The sequence below is a fragment of the Rhea pennata genome, chromosome 14 (genome assembly GCF_028389875.1).
Source record: "Rhea pennata isolate bPtePen1 chromosome 14, bPtePen1.pri, whole genome shotgun sequence".
Classification (NCBI taxonomy): domain Eukaryota; kingdom Metazoa; phylum Chordata; class Aves; order Rheiformes; family Rheidae; genus Rhea; species Rhea pennata.
In genome coordinates this window covers 15797065-15815415 of record NC_084676.1, presented here as the reverse complement: position 1 = coordinate 15815415, position 18351 = coordinate 15797065, and the positions used below count along the sequence as shown (strand labels likewise).

Below are 18351 nucleotides of genomic sequence, written 5' to 3'. Positions count from 1 at the left end.
TCGGTCCAGGTTCCCCAGTGCACACAGGCTCAGTGCTGCAGCTCAGCCTCAGACCTAAGCCAAGCAGCCTGGGACATGCAGAGATGGCAAGTTTGGGTCAGGTTGCAGCAAAGTGTGTATTTGCAAAGAATACAGACACCCCTGCGGTAGAGTGGCTTCGGCTGGAGATAGTCTAGGGGAAAGCAAAGAACAGGAGGGACTGTGGGCTTTTGAGCATCCTCCATCCCTGGGCTGAGGACCAGCCTTGGACAGCCTGTGGCAGCAGGAGGACAAGTCATTTCTGACCTGGCCAGGGTCATGGTACAGGGAAAATCGGTGTCAACCTGGCCACAATGATGCTGGGAGCTTCTGGTAGAGGCACTTTGCCTGCTAATGGCATTACTGGGGCCTCACACAAGTCTAGGACTGGAGGAAGGCAAACCTGTGCAGGCCAGAGCCCCAGGGTGCTTAGTGGCAGGGCAGCCGCGAGGCTGGGCTGGCTGCTCCCGGCATGGTCACAGCTTCCATGGGCATCTGCTCCAGAGAGCCCACCTCCCACCTCGTGCCCCATGGCCATGAGGAATGTGTGGACTCGCAGCCTTGCTTGGCGGCTGTGCGGGGATAGCTGTGTTCCCCAGAGCTGAGACCTAACACACTCATGACACATGTCGCGCAGTTGCACCATCGCCCTGGCGAGGGGCTGAGGTCCCTGCGCCCCCCCCAGCAGGGGTGCCTTTGACAGACAGCCCTTCTCCAGCCTGCCGAGAGCCGTCCCCTTCCTCCCTTCCCGCTCAGCGCGTCGCGGTGCCCAGCTCCGGGCGAACCTCCCACCAGCCCTGCTCCCGGCGGGCTCTCCCCTCCCTCCCTCCCTCCTCCGAGGCAGGTTTAAGGCTTCGCCTGCCCGTGCTGGTGGAGAAGGAGGGAGCTGGGGGGAAAGCGGCACCGCTCCTTGCCTTTTATCGCTTTGGATGCTCCCTGCTCTCCCTCCCTACCGCTGCCGAGACCATCTCCGGAGCGCGAGAAAAAGTGCCGGAGGAGGCAGTGCATAGCAACAGGGCTCTGGGATGAAGAAGATTCGGCAGCAGCATCTCCGCAAGGTGAGAGCCTGCGGCCGGCGATGCCACGGTGGGGACGGGAGATGCCGTGGTGGCGGGGGGCGGGGGGGGGGTATGTGTGTCCGGCCTGCATGCCCATCACGCTGCTGGGCTGGGGGGGGCGGTGTCTGACCCACAGCTCATCCCCCTGCCCGCACCCGCCATCTGCTCCCTCCACGCGAGCCTCCGTGCGGAGCCGGCAGACTTCTCCTTCGCACAGATTGCAGGTGGGCAGAGCGCGGGTCCGGTCTGCCGGCCGAAGCGGGGATCGGGCCCCGCTGACGGACACAGGTGAGGGCCGTTTCATCGTGGCCTCTCGGTGAACAGCAAGTTCGGTAAAGGCGGAGGCCCCGCGCCTTGTCGAGAGCTGGGGGGGCCCCGCTCGCGCTGGGAGGAGGCTCTTGCCTTTCCCCCGCCGTGCGCAGGTGTTCCTGGCAGGATGATTCATGTTGTGTCTGGCCGGGTGGCTGGGGGCGGCGGGTGGGTGCAGAACTGTCTCACTGCGATGCGGGTCCCTGGGATGCTGGGGGGAAGTGGGGGGGTCACTGCTCCTGCCAGCCCCAGGTGCCGCCCGGCTCCCTGGGGGAAGATAGGGGATGCCAGCCCGGCTCTCCCGTTCTGCAGCTCGAGCTCCCGTCCCCCGCATGCTCCTGACCTCCCCTCGCTCAGCCTTTCCCCCTGCGCTCTGCTCTGCACCTCCAGGACCCTTCCTTGCCCTGGCGGCCGTTGCAAAAGGCAGTGTGGGGCAGCTGTGTTGTGGCTTGCAGAGATGGTGCAGGGGGACATGGGTGCCACCAGAGCAAGAACAAGGAGGTGTCAGTGACTTTCCTACTGACATCTGTGATTTCCTCCCATGCTGCAGCATTTGAAAGGGTGCAGGTGGTACTAGCTCCTGCACGCACCTCGTGCCCCTTGGAGGTTGGCAGAGGAGCTGAGAAACCCCGTTTGCACCCTCTGCTTTCAGGCTTTTCCATCCCCGGCTCGGTCTCTCTGCAGCTGGTGGGCAGCCCTCTGCGTGCCTTTGCTCCCCTGCGCGCTCTGGGTTCCCATCACCTGTGCTGAGGACTGATCCCCTCGCGCCCAGCCCATGCAGGACCCACCGGTGGTGGGGGGTGCAGGGTACCAAGTGCAGCTCTGCTGTGGTGATGCGTTGCTGCTCCTGGCGTTTAGCACTTACTGGAGCATTGCCCAAAAGCTGCGAGCACCTGGGTGATGCTCCTGGCTGCAACGCCGCTCCCTGCGTCGTGCCAGGCTAACCCCGAGCCCGGGGCACGCTGCCTCCGGCCTCGATGGATGCTGAACGCCACGCATGCTGCTGGCCAAATGAAAACCCAGCATGGTCCATCCCCGCCAGGAAATTCCCAGGATATGGGCATGACGCGGAAAGCCAGCACTGGCCTGGTGAGACCCTGCGGATGCCTCGAGCTCCAGCAGCTTTGGGGCTTCCTACATTCCTCCCGGAGCTCTTTGGAGGCATTGCCCGGCTCTTCCCTCTCCTCTTCCGTACAAACCGCTTTTTCAGATGACTTTGTGACTGCAAAATCCATTAAAAGTTGTCTCTGTCCCTTCCAAAGGCTTGGGGAGATACTTGAAATAATTTCCCTGCTGTTAGTGATCCTGTTCAACATTTCTTCAGGAATTCATTTAATTCCTGAGTGATCAGCTCGAATGAAAAGCAGATGTCTCCGGGGTTATTCTCCCCCCTTCCCGATGCTGCCCAGGGCGCTGTTGTCCTTCGTTACCCCAAAACGCTCTCGTTGAGGTCAAGCTGGAAGCAGGCGTGGGTCTGTCCGTCCCGGCGCCTCGGGGCGGCCGGCTCTGACCTGCCCCGGGAGCCGCTGCGCACCGGCTGCTCGGCCCTCGCCCCCACGGCCTCTTCCCCTGGGATTTTGATCCGCTTTCCATCTGTGAGCAGGGAGTTTATGCCTCGTCACCAGGCATGTTTTTGACATATGGAAATTCCTCTTTAATAGAGCAGAAGGTATTTCTCAGGCTCAAAGGATTTTGCGTTTGCTCTTCCCTAGCAGCATTCCTGGAAGAGAGAACAGGATGTTTTCCGTCGTTGGCTTATCTGGTGCGGGTTTTTCGGTGGGACTGGGCTGAGTCTCGCAGTCCGTCGCCCGGCTGCAGGGAGGCTGGCGGGTGGGAGGCGGTTCGGGCAGCGCGGGGGTTTCGCTGCGTTCCCCCGCGCGGGGCGGCTGGCGGCGCGGAGCCTTGCCAGGGCCGGCCTCGGCGCTTGTTTTAGCAGCAAGGCCCGTGCCCGCCTCGGCGGGCGAGGCAGCCACCGTGCATCCCCCCGCTGCAACCTTCCCCTCTCCTGCCCCGGCCCCGGCTCCCCCCACCGCACTTTCGGATGAAAAGCCACTGTCATTTGCAGTCGTGTCAGGGATTCGCTTGTGCAAGCTCCCTGCTGCTCGAGACATCTCAGTAATGAGTTTGTTCTGGCCTCAGCACTCTCCCACCCCCAGAGCCCCTCGCTCCGGCCCCGGCAGCGCTCGCTCCCAGCTGCGATCCCAGGCTGGGAGAGCGGGGTCGGTGCAGCTCTCCCAGGGGCTGTTCAATGCCACAGAGGTGCTCTGATTTGCTTCACTTCCTAAGCATTTGAATTTATTTTTTAGTTTTCCTTAAAGAGATTAACAAGCAATTCAGACTAATCTGAAGTGACTCACTCGTTACAGACGCGCCGTGCTCGCACACGGCACAGCTCCGCGGGGGGAAGATCTGGCTTAGGTGGCATTTCTCCCAGTCAAATGCTGTGGTTCACGACACAAAATGCTGAACTGTTTGAGGACCAAATAACTCCCCAATGCCCGTGTGTGTTTTGTCAAAGTGTGATGAAAAAATAACTTTAATCTGACAGGCTTTTTGCTGGTTCTGCTCTGTGCCAGCTGAGTTTTGCACAGGTTTAAGTAAACCAGTTCACCAATAATAATTAGCATAGAGCAATTTCCTTGCGGAAGCAAGCTCTTATCATGCCAGGGACTAAAGCGCTTTTTCTTCTCCATGACCTTTGCTTTGCTGTCTTCTTGGGGAGCATCTCCTGGTGAATAACGGAAAGCGATGCCGCTTCAAAGAGCACGTTGTTGCCAAGGGAGCTGTTAGTCTCCGTCTGTTTATACCAGAGATGGGAGTCCGTTTTGAAAGATGGCGGTTCACTGCGAAAATCACTGGAGGGATGTTGTACTTCAGCCTTTGCCGAAGAAGAAAATGCCTGTTACTACAAACACTGCAAGGAGCATTAAGCCTTAAAACAGGACTGAAATTGAGCCAGGGTGTGAGATTTCCAAGAGCCCGAATCAAAGAAGGGTGAGACTTTCTGTTATTTGGGCCAAAAATGGGTATGAAGTTCTTAAATATCCCATTCTGCAATTCATTTTAACTTGGGCAGATGGACTAGTTCACAATGCCTTGGACGTGGGGCATCGGGGCTGTGATTTCAGGCAGCCCTGGATGCTGCAGCCATCGGGTGCAACCAGGAAATGAGCTTTCCTGTGCGCCCGCGAGGCCGGTCTCGCACCTGCTGGCCGGCCTGTACAAGGTCCTGCCACCGCTCAGGGCTGCTGCACCTCTTGGCAGTCTGTGCTTTTGCTCTCAGGTCCCAAATCTACCCTGAGATTCTCCAGCTGCCAGTGTGAATGAGCGGAGAGCCATCATCAGGATAGGGGTGAGCAGCTATGTCACTGCATCCTTGAAGAGGACAGCCAAGACCATGCCATGGTTTCATGGTCTGGAGATGTTCCTGCTGGTTCTTTCCTTTTCCTTTTGCTGCTTCTGTGTGGTTTTCCTGCTGCAGCTGATTAAATTCCTAAATTTAATCGGGTCATGCTGCTCCACCACTGCCCTCTTGCAGCCATTGAGGATTCAGCCGGAGGTGCAGGGATGAGCTGGGAGGATTTTAATGATCTGCTGGCTGCTTCGTCCACAGCTTGTTATTTGTCTGTGAGGCAAACCTGGGAAATGAGAGCTCTGCAGGCATGGTAAGGGCTGGGGAGCTGTTTCTCCAGGAGGACAGGGCTGGGCATCAAAGCAGCCTGGAGGCCAAACAGTGGCAGCCCCAATAGTCCTGTCTCTGCCTGTAGGGACTTTGTGAACACAGGTATTAGCAGATGAAGCTTTCAGGAAGGACGTTGCTGAGTGTCTGTCCATCACCCGTGAGCATGGCTTGGTGAGGGTTATACCCAGCATGCACGCTGAGGTAATTAGTTGGCATGGCCCCATCTGGGAGAAATAGCTAAACTGAAGAGCCATGCTAAACAGCTGTAGCAGGGTTACAAGGTAGTAAAGGGATTTTATAGCAATTTTATCTGGGCTATATCTCTTTTCTTCAGTCTGCATCTCTGAACCTTTTCTTTCGGTCCATGCCTTGTGAAGGTGGCATCCAGCGGAGATGGGCTTTCAGCGGTCGCTTCTGCCACGGTGGTTGCATTTTAGTGAAATGTCTTTTTTCAGACTGAACTATTCAGGCTGGCTTTGGGAAAAGCTCACCCCTGCTCACTCAGCCCTATGAGGAGTTTCCACGCTGGCCAGATGGGGACATGTTTGGTTTGCGTCGTGCTCGGTGCGGTGGGCAGGCACCCGGGGAAGAGGAGGGAGCCCGCAGCCGCCGGCCAGGCCAAGTTGCAGAACTGCTCTGTGTCTCCATGGGAACTGGGAGCAGGAGCATCCCGGTGGGCTCGGCCGGGAGTGGAGGCGGCAGCGAGGGCGGCGTGCTAGCTGTGCGCGGCGGGGCGGCCGGCTGCACCGGGGCCGCCTGCCATTCTGCTGACCTCCAGCTCTGCTTTCCTGGGGGATGCACGTCGGCTCCAGGTGATGGGCACCTGTGAACTGGTACAGGGGGACCTGCAGCTCACTCTGGCCTCTACCTCCATCCTTCTGCCACAAATCCAGGCCCTATCCCTCAGCCACATCCCACGGGCTCTTTCCTAAAACCATGCAAACTCAGAGGCAGGCAGAGGGTTGTTTTTTCCTTCTGAGAGTCTGGGAATAAGCAACAGGCTCCCCAGCTGGGGATTTTTCCCAGCATCATGCTGACAGGGCTCTCTATGCCCCTCTATCTGGTGCCGCTGCAGCAGCTGGACTCAATACACTCGCAGGAAGGGAGCTGGCAGGATGCTCATCCACCCCGTTTTGCTGCTAGTCTTACTCAGTGGGGTATCTCCAATGAGATCCCATCTGGCAACTGCTGGCTGAGACTTTTAGCCTTGGTGACTGCAGGTGGGACAGAAGCCAGCAGGAATCACTTCCTCATGCACCCAGAGGCAGGCAGCTGGGGAAGGATCGAACATCCCGTGGCAGATGTGCGGCCAGATGCAAATGCCTGGGAATCCTCTTGGTGCATTTCCCCAGCTCAGATGTATGGCAGGGCTCAAACCTTCCTCTGGCAGAGCTGCAGCACATCTGGGGAGGGAGGGAATGGGTTAATTTCTTGCCTGCTGAAGAGCTGCCTGAGCCTTACTGAGCAGGGGCAGACCAGGAAAGCGTGGACAGGAGCTTGCTCTGCAGGGACTACTGGGAGCGAATCACTAAATCCCCACACGGCAGGCTTTTGGCAATTGGAAAAGTGTGAAAAACACATAAAACAATTAATGGTACTCGAGTGCCCTGCACAGCAGGGGTGCATGGGGGCCATGGGCACCATGTTCCCCTGCACTCCCAAGATGACACTTGCTCACGCCCATGTTTTGCAGGAGATCAGAAAAGATTATCATGGCCCTGTGAAACTATTTCTTGGGAAACTGGGGTTGCAAGATCAGTCCTGGCCTCCCAAGGGGAACCTGGGTCATTCTGCCTTTCCCAGGGGAACTCCGGCCATGCGTCATCAAGTTTATCCTCCTTCGTCACTCAACGGCAGAGCAGGACATGGGCTTGCTTTGAATTATAACTAAAAGCCTCTTGGGAATGTGGGTCTGGTGGTGCACAGAGAGCAGCCTGGACAGGGGCTCCCTAGGGGACAAATGTCAACGCTGTGACTTGGGGGGCACAAATTCAAACCCAACATCTCAGCACTCCTTCCCTGACACTTGCTGTCTGGCTGTCCTGGCCCCTTCTCTCTCTCTCCTGTTCTTCTTTCCTCACTTTTATTCTTTCTCTTTTTCCTGGTCTGCCTCTCCTGCTGTTCTGCTCTCTTGCTCAGCCTGTAATGCCAGACCTCTTGGTGAGCCCAAGCAGTCAGGACGGGGACCTGGGCTCAGCATACCCGGAAGACAGAGGGAACTGGACGGGGCGGCTGGATTTCCTCCTCTCCTGCATTGGGTACTGTGTAGGCCTTGGAAACGTCTGGAGGTTCCCGTACAGGGCTTACACCAATGGAGGAGGTACGCGGTCACCTTTTTGTGTGGTACATCTGTCCTTCACTGAGATGAGCTAGTGGGACTTGTGTCCACCTAGATACTCCGTCTCCTGCTCAGGGCTGAGAAATAACATTTGTTGTTGTGGGGCAAAATGCAGCAGGCACCAAGAATGCCTCTCGTCTGCCCTCCTCTGCCCCCCTGTGCTTGCTGTAGGGCATTAACCAGCCTGTGAGCTTGGTACCCATGTCTAGAGGGGACTCCCCAGCCCATCTCTGCACTCATGGCCTTGGCAAGATTCCCAGTGCCCAGCCTCATGCTGGACTGAATGCCACCATCCTGCACTTGAGAGCTTCATATCTGAGCATCCCCTCCCTCCCCCGCCCCGGCTTCCAGCAGCACCTTAGCCTAGCGTCCTCCTGGACTCAGCAGGAGCTCATGAGTGCTTCTCAGATAGCGAGGGAGGAGTGCGAGCCTTTAGCAATGCACAAACTCAGCAATGCTAGTGCAAGGTGACCAGTTTGTTGGTCTGTTCCCAGAGCAATTGTTTGTCACAAGCAATAGTAACTGGAGAATTTCAGGATGTTTGCAAAAGATTCAAGGAAAAAGAGTGTCTATGTGTAGGGAAAGCACAGTAACGTGAATCACAGCCCCTTCCTCCTACATTAACCACACATTCTCCTCCAGAAGCTCTACAGTTTCCTGGCCTCGGGCGCTCTCAGCACATGCTTGGGATATGGAGGCCAGGGCTGCCAAAGGCACAGGAGGCTGCATGCTCCCTGCTGAGTCACCACCTCCTGCCATGCTAACATGATGGAAGGGCTGTTTCTGTACAGACTGCAAAATTAAGATTCTAGCCACTCACTAGGAGGGAGAAAGAAGTTATTGCAAGCACAGAGTACATCCTTGGGGTACTGAGCATGTGCCAACAGTAGTGACTACAAGCTCCCAGCTGAAATATGGGCTGTTAAACTGGACTCTGAACTCTGCCCTGAGGACCTGGTGGAATGCCATCTCACAGGGCCAAGCCTGGGAGATAACAAGACAGTGGCAGTCCTTGACAGCATTATGATGAGCATAATTACTTTCCCTTATTACTTTCCAGGTTTTGGTACAAGACATTCTTGACCATCCCTCAGGCCCTCAGATGTAGTGTGAACTTTATTCCCTGTCATAGATGGGCTTCAGGTGTTTGATCTGTGTTAATATTCAGTGGGGGGTTGCTTCTTGCAGGAGCTTTCCTGGTTCCTTACTTCATCATGCTGGCCATCTGCGGTATCCCCATCTTCTTCATGGAGCTGTCACTTGGGCAATTCTCCAGCCTGGGGCCACTTGCTGTCTGGAAGATAAGCCCACTCTTTAAAGGTGCGTAAAACCCAAATCCTCCACAGAGTTGCTCGGTGAGGATATAGCTCCACAGTATCAACCTGTGATCTTCAAAGCTCTGGTTAGAACCATGGGGGAAGGTGGAGCAGGCTGGGCTGCTAGGCTGACTATCTTAGTAGCTGCAAGATATCATGATAGTTCTACCAGTCTTCAAAGACTCTGCATGTCATGATCAATTCTACAAACTGAATTAAAACCATTATACCAGATATACTATCCAAAATATAGCATATATAAGAAATATAATATAACACATAATGGATAATAATATAATATAAGCAATGACTATTATAAACAGAGGTAAGAATTAATGGAAGGTCAGATCAAATATGTTTACTCTCAGCACTGAGTTGGAGTAAAGTCATCTGGCTGATGCAACAGATAATCCATTCTTATCCATTCAGAGATGTCATGCGCAGGACTGGCTGTCCAGATGGTATAACTGCAACAAAAGGCTTCCATCCAGACAGATGAATCTCTAACCTGGAGCTGTTTAATTATCTGGGTGCCGAAATCCAATGTTTGACCCTGCCTTTGGATGCACTCTGTTCTGGAGAGATGGCTCACTCCTTCTTTACCCTCTCCTTCCTCCAGGTGTTGGCATGGGCACGATCCTCATCGTCTCCCTGGTGGCCATTTACTACAATATGATCATTGCTTACGTTCTCTTCTACCTCTTTGCATCCCTAACAAGTGACTTGCCCTGGCAGCACTGTGGCAACTGGTGGAACACTGACCTGTGCTTGGACCATCGTGTCATCAAGGCAGGAAATGCCACCTTCCCCATCAACATCTCCAACACCGTCAGCCCCAGTGAGGAGTACTGGAGGTAAAGAGGTCAGCCTGACTGTGGTACTGGGGTGGATGTCCCCTGGGGACCATGCTGGGATGAGGCTGGGGGTGACAGGGCTGTGCTGTGCATCTCATGGCATGATGGGCATGCATGAGTGGAGTGCAGGGATCTTGCTGTGTGTATGTATGTGGTATCTCAGCTTTACCCTAGGGATCACATCCGCAGGGTGGCTGACTGCATGTCCTGCTGCAGGCTGATCTGCGTTGGGTAGCTCGAATGCCAAAGGATGCAGCAGAGGGTGCCTGTTGCCTTTGCACGGCTGCTCTGCAGGAGACTCATGCTGCAGCAATGCCTCTTTGGCAGAGAATGAGCAAGATTGGGAGGCCCCTAGAGGCTAGGTGAACATGGGAGGTATTCAGCTATGCTGGAGTCTTGGAGAAGGGGGAAACTTTCGATCTAGCACTGCTTTGCTGGCCTGGGGAGATGTTAGATTGAAATGCATCCTGCATCTGGACTGGCTGGGAGTTTTCTCTCAGCCAGCCAGGCTTCCATCTGCAGGACCATTAATGCATGATGAAGAAATCACACCAATGGCTCCTCTTTCCCTAGGAAAGAGCTGCCAGATCCCTGTTGCTATCTCATTGCTGGGATTCTTTGACATGGTTATTTTCTGCAGCAGAGGCATTGCGAAGCTCAGAGAGGATTGCTGGAATACGTGGGGCGTCCGGTTTGCTGAGGGAAGGTGACCATGGCTGCTCACTAGTGGGTCTCTTTTTGCCCTAGTCGGTATGTTCTGCACATCCAAGGGAGCTCTGGGATTGGGGATCCCGGGACGATCCGCTGGAACCTGTGTCTGTGCCTACTCCTTTCTTGGACTATAGTGTATCTGTGTATCCTAAAAGGAGTGAAATCCTCTGGCAAGGTAAGGACTGGAGTCATCAGTCACTGCCTTTCTGCTTTAAGGGGATCTATTTGGAAGATCAAAGGGGTCTCTTTGGAGACCTACGGTGATGCCCACCAGTGCCTGCAATCTCTGTGCATCCAGGAAATACCAATGAGGCCAATAAGCAACATTTACTGTACACAAGCCACTTTGGGAATGGCTTGTTCATGCAGACAGCGGTGGCGTTGATGCTGCTAGCCTTGCTGCATCCCCAGGACCCTGCCGCTGCAGGGCAGTACCCAGCAAAGTGGCTTTCTGTCATGGGGATGGGTTGCTGAGGGAGCAAGCCTGCTGGGGTCTCACTCCCAGATCTCCAGTGGTCTCTGCTCTCCCACAGGTTGTGTACTTCACTGCCACCTTCCCTTACCTCATCTTGGTGATGCTGCTCATCCGCGGCGTGACGCTGGAGGGGGCCTGGAAAGGTATCAAGTTTTACCTCACGCCACAGTTTGATCACTTGCTGTCTTCCAAGGTGAGTGGGAGATGTTCTTCCTTTGGCCCTTGGCTCCTCTCCCAGCATGGGGAGATCTGTTCGGTGGCTCTCAGCATGGTGGGGATTTTGTGCAATTTGTTTAAAGCACTAGAATGAACCTTGTCCTGCCCTCTCCAGCACAAGGGAGAGCATGCTACATTTCTGCAGTGCCTTTTCTGGCCACTTGCTTGGCCCAAAGCCCTTCATGGCAAATATATTTGCTGTTCAGGTCATGTTACAGCAAGACCTCCACACCCTGTATATAACCCTTCCTATGTGGCATGGCCCCATGCCTGCACTTCCTGCTTTCCATTTGGGGAATCATGTGCTCACTGCCTCCCAGGGCACCCGAGACACGAGGAGATTAGCCCAGCCCTGTTGACAGGCTGAGAGGTGCCTGGGTGTGATCAGGTTTGAAGTGGCTGCTCTGTTTTACCCAAGTGATCATGGCATGCAGAGCAAGGAGTGTCCTTGCATCAGCTGTGTTGGTGGCAGACACCTCCCTGTTTTATAAGGGTGCTTAAAGCCACACTTGGCTGGCTGTAAAACACTCTCATTAGCCCTTCCACCAGCCAGCTGAGCCATTCAGAAAGGTGAGCGAGGCAGCAAGGAACGGCAAAGATGGCAAAGACGTTGCTCCCAGGCAAATCGCTCATAGGCAGGAGCTGCCCATTGGGGTGCAGAAGGACAAATAGCTCCACAAAGACAAAGCAGGCTGGGGAAAACACCAGCCAGCTTGTACTGCAAGTGAGGCTGGCACCTAACCTCACTTATTCTCCATCTCCAGCCAGCCTGATTGTGGAGTTCCTAAAATATTCACCTTTGTCTCAAACCCTCTTACCGAAGGCAGTGGTGGGTCTGTGGTGTGCATATGACAATTAGCCATCAGGTCCATGTACTCTCTCCTCCAGAGATGACCTTTCGAGCCAAGAGGAAAGTTGCAGCAGTTTGGGGTAAAGTCAGGCCCGGAGTGCAAATACCAGGCCTGAATAATTTGTTTCTAGGGTGGTTCCTGTAGGCTGGCTTAGGAAAATGCAGGAGAGCTTTGCGTGGGAAAGCCCAGACCCAAGGATCAAAAGCTTTGCATGCCTTGAGGGCTGGAATGACCTCACATGGGAGGGATGCACAGGCAGGCATGATGAGGGAATCTTGAGAAATTTTTCCCATCCCCTCTTCCTTGGGGAAAGATTTCAAACCCACTGTTCTCCTCAGACCTCTTTCCTTCCCCCAGGTGTGGATCGAGGCAGCCCTGCAGATTTTCTACTCCCTTGGGGTAGGCTTTGGGGGCCTCCTCACTTTCGCCTCCTACAACACTTTCCATCAGAATATCTACAGGTGAGAGTCAGCTATTGTTTTGCAAAAATCGTAGATGTTGGGGGGAAGAGCCATGAAAATTTCAGCTGGTGGGTTCAAAACCTGGTCGCACTATAGTGCTCTTTCCCCGAGTACCATGCAGATACAAGACAGCTTTCCAGGTTCAAGAGGGAGTAGAGAGATCTGTGGAAGAAAAATCTCCTTAACTTCAAGACAGCACCTGAATCAGAAGTACTGGGCTGCAGGTGCCAAAAGTTACAGTCAAGCATGTTTATCCTGTCCCTACCATCTCTTGTGGAACCCTGGCAGAAAGAGGATTCTTCTTATGTGCTTATCCCTGTGGGAAAGCAAGCTTAGGAGGAACTCCTCAAAGTGACCCATGTTATTAGATATAGGCTCCCTTTTCCCTATGGAAACTACATGTCAAGAGAGGCCCAGTAGAAGAATTGTGGCACTCCGGGCTGGCAAAACCACCCTGCACTGCTGTAGGATGGCAAGGAGATCATTTCATTTCAGAGCATCTGCTTTTTCCTCTGTAGGGACACCTTCATAGTGACCCTGGGCAATGCGATCACCAGCATCCTGGCAGGGTTTGCCATCTTTTCTGTTTTGGGATACATGTCCCAGGAGCTCGGGGTTCCTGTGAACCAAGTGGCAAAAGCAGGTGAGGCCAAATGAATACCTTTCTCTATTGCTCTCTGCCTGGATGCACTGTGGAACAGTGAAAGCTGAGAAGGGGAAGTGTGGGGAGCTCTTTGATCATCTATAGCAATTTCAGCTGCCAGAGCAAGGACAGGGATGGGGATGGTGGGAAATCCTAGCCTGTCCATGCTTCCTTTCTTGACTGCCTTCCCAGAGAAGCCACAGGCCTTCCTGTGCTCTGCCATGCCCGGGCCTTTTACAGATGTGTCCAACAGGCCCATACGAAATGTGAGGGCCAGTGGTAAAGTGAATTCAGGGCCAGGGATGTAGGGCAGCCAAAAGTGTCAGCATGAAGGATGGAGCTATATGCTCAGTGGGCTGGGGGGGAGACAGTGAAGGAGACCTTTTCCTGCTCTGCAGACCTTGAGCAACACTCATCTGTGACAGCGATGTTTAATGAAAGCTCAAGTGAGAAGCAGGCTGGTTCTCCTGCATCATTCCATCCTGTTGCAAGACCACTCCTGCCCATCTTGCAAGAGCCCAGGCCACTTGCCACCACAATGCTCACTCTGCTGAGCTGTCCACTCTTCTATCGCTTCCATGCCTGGCACTGTCACCCCCTTTTCACCCTACTGTCCTTTGCCTCCCCTAGGTCCTGGCCTGGCTTTTGTGGTGTACCCCCAGGCCATGACAATGCTTCCCCTTTCTCCATTTTGGTCCTTCCTGTTCTTCTTCATGCTGTTGACCTTGGGCCTGGATAGCCAGGTAAGGACAGTGTTTGACAAGCCAGCCACAGTGCCCAAACAGCCCAGGCGGCTCAGGGTACCCTCTTTTCCCTTGTGTGCAGTTTGCCTTTATGGAGACGATCGTTACAGCAGTGACAGATGAATTTCCCTACTACCTGCGGCCAAAAAAAGCTTTTTTCTCGGCTGCCATCTGCATTGCCCTCTTCTTGTTGGGGCTCATCCTCACGACAGAGGTAAGGTGTGGAGCTGGATGCTTCATGGGGACTGACTAGGACCTCACCTTATGGAGTGTTTAGGACAGGGGTGAAGTTCACAGACATTTTGCATCTGCTAACAAACAAGGTGGAGACAACTAGTGAGCCTGGGCTTACTGAGGGTATGAGGTCCCAAGGGGAGTGACACAGTGTTATCATGCCACTTCTCCAACCCCACATGGGGAATGGGGACTCCTAATGGTGCCCGATCTTCCCCAGTGCCCAGGAAGGGCTGATGAGATGCATCCCCAAAGGCAAGAGGATGTGCCTGACAGTTCATGGGGCACTGCTTTGAGTCCTCCTGGAGACAATGACTGCTATATTTTGCCTCTGCAGGGTGGGATGTACTGGCTGGTCCTACTGGATGATTACAGTGCTGGCTTTGGTCTCATGGTGGTGGTGATCACTACCTGCCTCGTAGTGACACGTGTCTATGGTAAGGGGGAGTCTGTACCCCCAAGGACATGGGGAAGAGCAGGTTGTCTGCCCAAGAGTGGTAGGGTGACGAAGGGAGAGGTTTAGAGGGACAGATGAAAAAGCCAATAGCCTCATCAGCAACACTGAACATCTCCTTTCTAAGCTTTTTTTTCTCCTTGGCCTTTGATGGATTCACCTCCCTAGAGATGTCTGGGGCACAGAGCCTGGTCCCTCAAGCAGCACTGGCTGGAACCTCACATCCTGCCTCTCCCATCCAGTAGGGCAGATGCTTCTTCACTAGAGAGGAGGATTCAAACCACAAGTCTTGTGCATGTTCTTGGCCAGGGCTGGTGCAGGGCAGCCTCCTACAGGCACTTAACTATGCTGGAACTATCATAATTTCTCAGTCTGTGTCCTTCTTCTTCCTCCAGGCATGAAGAGATTCTGCCGAGATATTCACATGATGCTGGGCTTCAAACCAGGGCCCTACTTCAGAGCCTGCTGGATGTTCCTATCCCCAGCAACAATGATGGTAACTGCTTGGTTTGAAGTGTTGGATGATGCTGTAGTGGTGTCAGTATCTCTGGGATAACCTTCCAGTGCGACAAGTTGCTCTCCTGGCATCTCTGCCAGGCCCAGGGGATCATTCTAGTTCTCCTGGGAGGTCTCTGTGGGCTCTAGGATCCATCTGAGTGAAACAGTGGAGGAGTCTGGAATTACTTCATTCTTCTCCCTCCACAGGCCCTGCTGGTCTACAACATCATCAAGTACCAGCCATCTGAGTATGGCAGCTACCGCTTTCCTGCATGGGCTGAGGTTTTGGGCATCCTTATGGGACTCTTTTCCTGCCTGATGATTCCTGCTGGCATGCTGATGGCTGTGCTACGAGAAGAAGGGACGCTGTGGGAGGTAAGAAGTCCTGTGGCCCACTGCTGCTGGGGAGCACCCGAGAAATGTTGGAGGGGGATCACAAGCCCCTGCCAGGCCTACATCCTCCAGCAATTCCTGCATCCCCTCTCCTGGAGATGTGCCTCCCACTCCCTCCTTTCTGTCCACAGGCTGAGAGGCAGCATGTCCCGGGACATTTCCAGCAGTGCTCCAGGGCATTTCCAGCTGTGCAGGACCTCTCTCCATGCAAGACAGGCACTAAGTCACAGTGCTTCCCTTGGGGAGCCCCATGGAGCCACTCCCCGCCCCCCCCCCCAAAACAAGCCAGCTATACCTTGCCCTTTGGGGAAGTGCATCATCCCCTACAGCCTTTGTGGAATGTGGCCAAGTGGGGTTTTGCACCCTTTCTGCACAGGCAAAGACAGAGCAAGGAGGGCACTGCAGGGGCAGCCTCACCCACAGCCAACGAAAGGGGAAGAGGCTTCGGGCTGCCTGAGACAAAGCTGACAGCAGCCAGGGCAGGCAGCTGCCACAAGCACCCTGGGCATGGTGAGGTCCCGTTCCTGGGAAAGGACCTGCTCAGCCTAATGCAGGCCCTGGGTTTGGCCAGGAGCAGACTCTGCAAGCTAGGCACCCTCCTGGCTGATTTCAGCCTTCCCAGCCCTAGCTGTCCTTTGCTGCTCTCCGTAGGCCATTCAAAGCAGAGACACGGGAGCTGGTGCCCTCCCCAGGCAGCAGCCCTCCCAGGCAGCCACCTGAGCTGCCATCTGACCTGGCACAGCCACAATCTGCAGTGGCGTTGACAGCCATCATGATGGCTTATGCTAGCCTCTTGCCAAACCTCTCCAGCCCTATGCCACTGGTGCAGCCTGTGCAGAGCTGTGTGTATCCAGCACCCCTCCGGCTTGTATCAGGGCTGTGCTTAGAGATAAGGGGTTCCAAAGAGCTAGCCAAGGGCAGATCACGTTTTGGCAAGATCATGCAATCACCTAAGGAAATACCTGGGAAAGGTATTTCCTGCACAAAGAGCCACAGCCCTGCAATAGCTTCTTGCCCCTGCCAGCCCTCTCCATCAGCACTCCCACACCATAACATCTCCCAGGCATTTTCATGGAGCTGCCTTCCCAGCCAGCTTTGGGTCAGGCTTTTGGCCTCATCCTACCTTCTCTAGGGGCTCTTACAGTCCCCACTGGCTAGCAGAGCAGACCTGTTTCTCTGAGGGGTTAGGAGCTGCTGAGTCAGGGTGATGGTTGAGGAGCTGAGCCGGGGCTGGTGCGACAGCAGGAACCCTAACTCCCTCCACCTCTGCCCTCTCACAGCGAATCCAGCAAGCCAGCCGGCCTGCCATGGACTGGGGCCCATCACTGGAGGAGAACAGAACCGGCATGTACGTGGCCACCCTGGCCGGCAGCCAGTCCCCCAAGCCACTGATGGTCCACATGAGGAAATACGGAGGCATCACCAGCTATGAGAACACGGCCATCGAGGTGGACCGGGAGATGGCGGAGGAGGAGGAGGAGTCCATGATGTGAGGGGCCCTGGTGCCCCATGGGCTGGTGGGGGTCACCCCAAAACTTGCACAGGTCACACTTGGGCACTTTGGGCTGGCCTGGGGGACATGTGAGGGGCAGTCATGAGCTGCTGACTCTACTGACCCCCTTGCCACCACCCTGGCCTCACCAGGAAAGGACTGCTGCTGGGTCCACTATCCTCGAGGTGTTTCTGTTCAGTGTGGCAAGTTGTGTGATGAATCCGTGCCTTTGTGTGATGGTGTCTGGTGCAAGTGTCTGATTGTCCTCATCCCATCCTCAGACTCAGCCCATGCGCTGCAAGCAGGCAGGAGAGGACCCCGTGCTGCCCTCCCTTTGCAGGGATTCTTGGGCTGTGCAAGGCAGGGAGGATGCTCTGCATCCATCTGTTCTCTACTAATGCATCTTTAACTCCAATAACCCACAAACGTGTGTGAGAAAGGACGGTTTTAACATCCTCTGTGCTTTGAGGAAGGTATATGTGTGTCAGGATGCTCTGCTTACACAGAGGTGCTCCAGGAAAACAAAAGCAGGTCATTGTTCCAGAAATGAAATCTGACCTAATAAATGAGCAGTCATAAAAAAAAAATGCTTTACGAACAAAATGGTTTGGGCCCTTCCAAGCCTGTAGGTCTCCCTCAGACCTTGACAAGTCAGGTCAGCTCATCCTCAGGGTGCTTTGCAGGGCTGGGGCATGCTCGAAGGGCAGGAAGAGGCTAGGTAACCCCCATGCCCACAGGAGGTCAGGGCTCATCTCTGACCCAGAACCAAAGGAGGACCCCTGTTCATCCCCCAGGCAGAGAAAAGGGCTGTTGTAGCTCAGGACTCTGCTCTGGGGCATGGGGGAGCTGCTGGAGCCCCCTTTGCTGGCAGAGCTAGTCCTTGCTCTCTCCTCCCAGAGGAAGGCGAAGTGCAGGGTTAGGTGCCAGCAGAGGATTTGGGGGCAGCTCAGCCCAGGCCCCGTGTCACAGGGAGGCTGTGAGTCTGCCGCGCGGTGCTGCCTGCACAGCCTAGTATCTGTGTGTCTGGGTTGATCTCCTGCAGAGGCTGCTGGCCTGGAGGGTGCTGGGAATGTCCTAGTTGGGGCCATTTGGATCTGAAGCCACCTGTCCCTACTGCCTCCAGTGATGTGTGTGCCCGTCCCCCTGTGCATTCTCGATTAACCATTAAAAAGCAGCGTGTGACTCCATGTGGGTTATTTGTGGGTTTCTGAACATGCAAATGTTGCTTCTACCAACCAGGGGCCCGGGGCCTCCTGCTTGGGGAGAGGAGCTTGGTCACAGCACGAGAAACACACGTCGAGGGCAGCTTCTAGGGGTGGGGGAACCCAGACCACGAGGGCTCTGTCCTGCAATGCTCTGTCCTGATCAGGTAAGAGCCAAAACCCAGGTAAAAGAAGGGAATTACAGCTTATGCCTGGATGCATCCCAGCATCCAGGGGAGCAGGGCAGGGAGGCACCCCCTGGGGCATTAATGCCGTGGGCTGGGCAGACCAGGCATACGAGGCTTTTCAGCATCACCCTGTCACGAAGGGAAGGCTGGGGATTGCCTGCAACCCTCCGGGGCCTGGACCGTCTGTTTTGCCAGCCAGGGTCCAGCACACCCGG

The 18351-nt window shown here is 54.9% G+C and overlaps 1 protein-coding gene across 1 annotated transcript; it reads left to right on the top strand.

The window, feature by feature from the left end:
- Positions 1–1043: 1043 nt before the first annotated feature.
- On the top strand, positions 1044–16747 carry SLC6A7 (solute carrier family 6 member 7). The gene is made up of 14 exons (XM_062587128.1): positions 1044–1076; positions 7207–7387; positions 8594–8725; positions 9341–9575; positions 10323–10461; positions 10820–10954; positions 12186–12289; positions 12808–12932; positions 13563–13675; positions 13758–13889; positions 14247–14346; positions 14759–14859; positions 15069–15236; positions 16535–16747. Exons 1-14 carry the CDS (start codon positions 1044–1046, stop codon positions 16745–16747), a joined length of 1911 nt encoding a protein of 636 aa, XP_062443112.1.
- Positions 16748–18351: the final 1604 nt, after the last annotated feature.

What these genes read in the sequence shown, in the direction of transcription:
- SLC6A7 (XM_062587128.1), top strand. Translation starts at nt 1,044, where the DNA reads ATGAAGAAGATTCGGCAGCAGCATCTCCGCAAG. An exon ending in GAGTGAAATCCTCTGGCAAG is followed by an intron (nt 10,462 to 10,819) that starts GTAAGGACTGGA and finishes GCTCTCCCACAG; the next exon opens with GTTGTGTACTTCACTGCCAC. An exon ending in CCTTGGGCCTGGATAGCCAG is followed by an intron (nt 13,676 to 13,757) that starts GTAAGGACAGTG and finishes CCTTGTGTGCAG; the next exon opens with TTTGCCTTTATGGAGACGAT.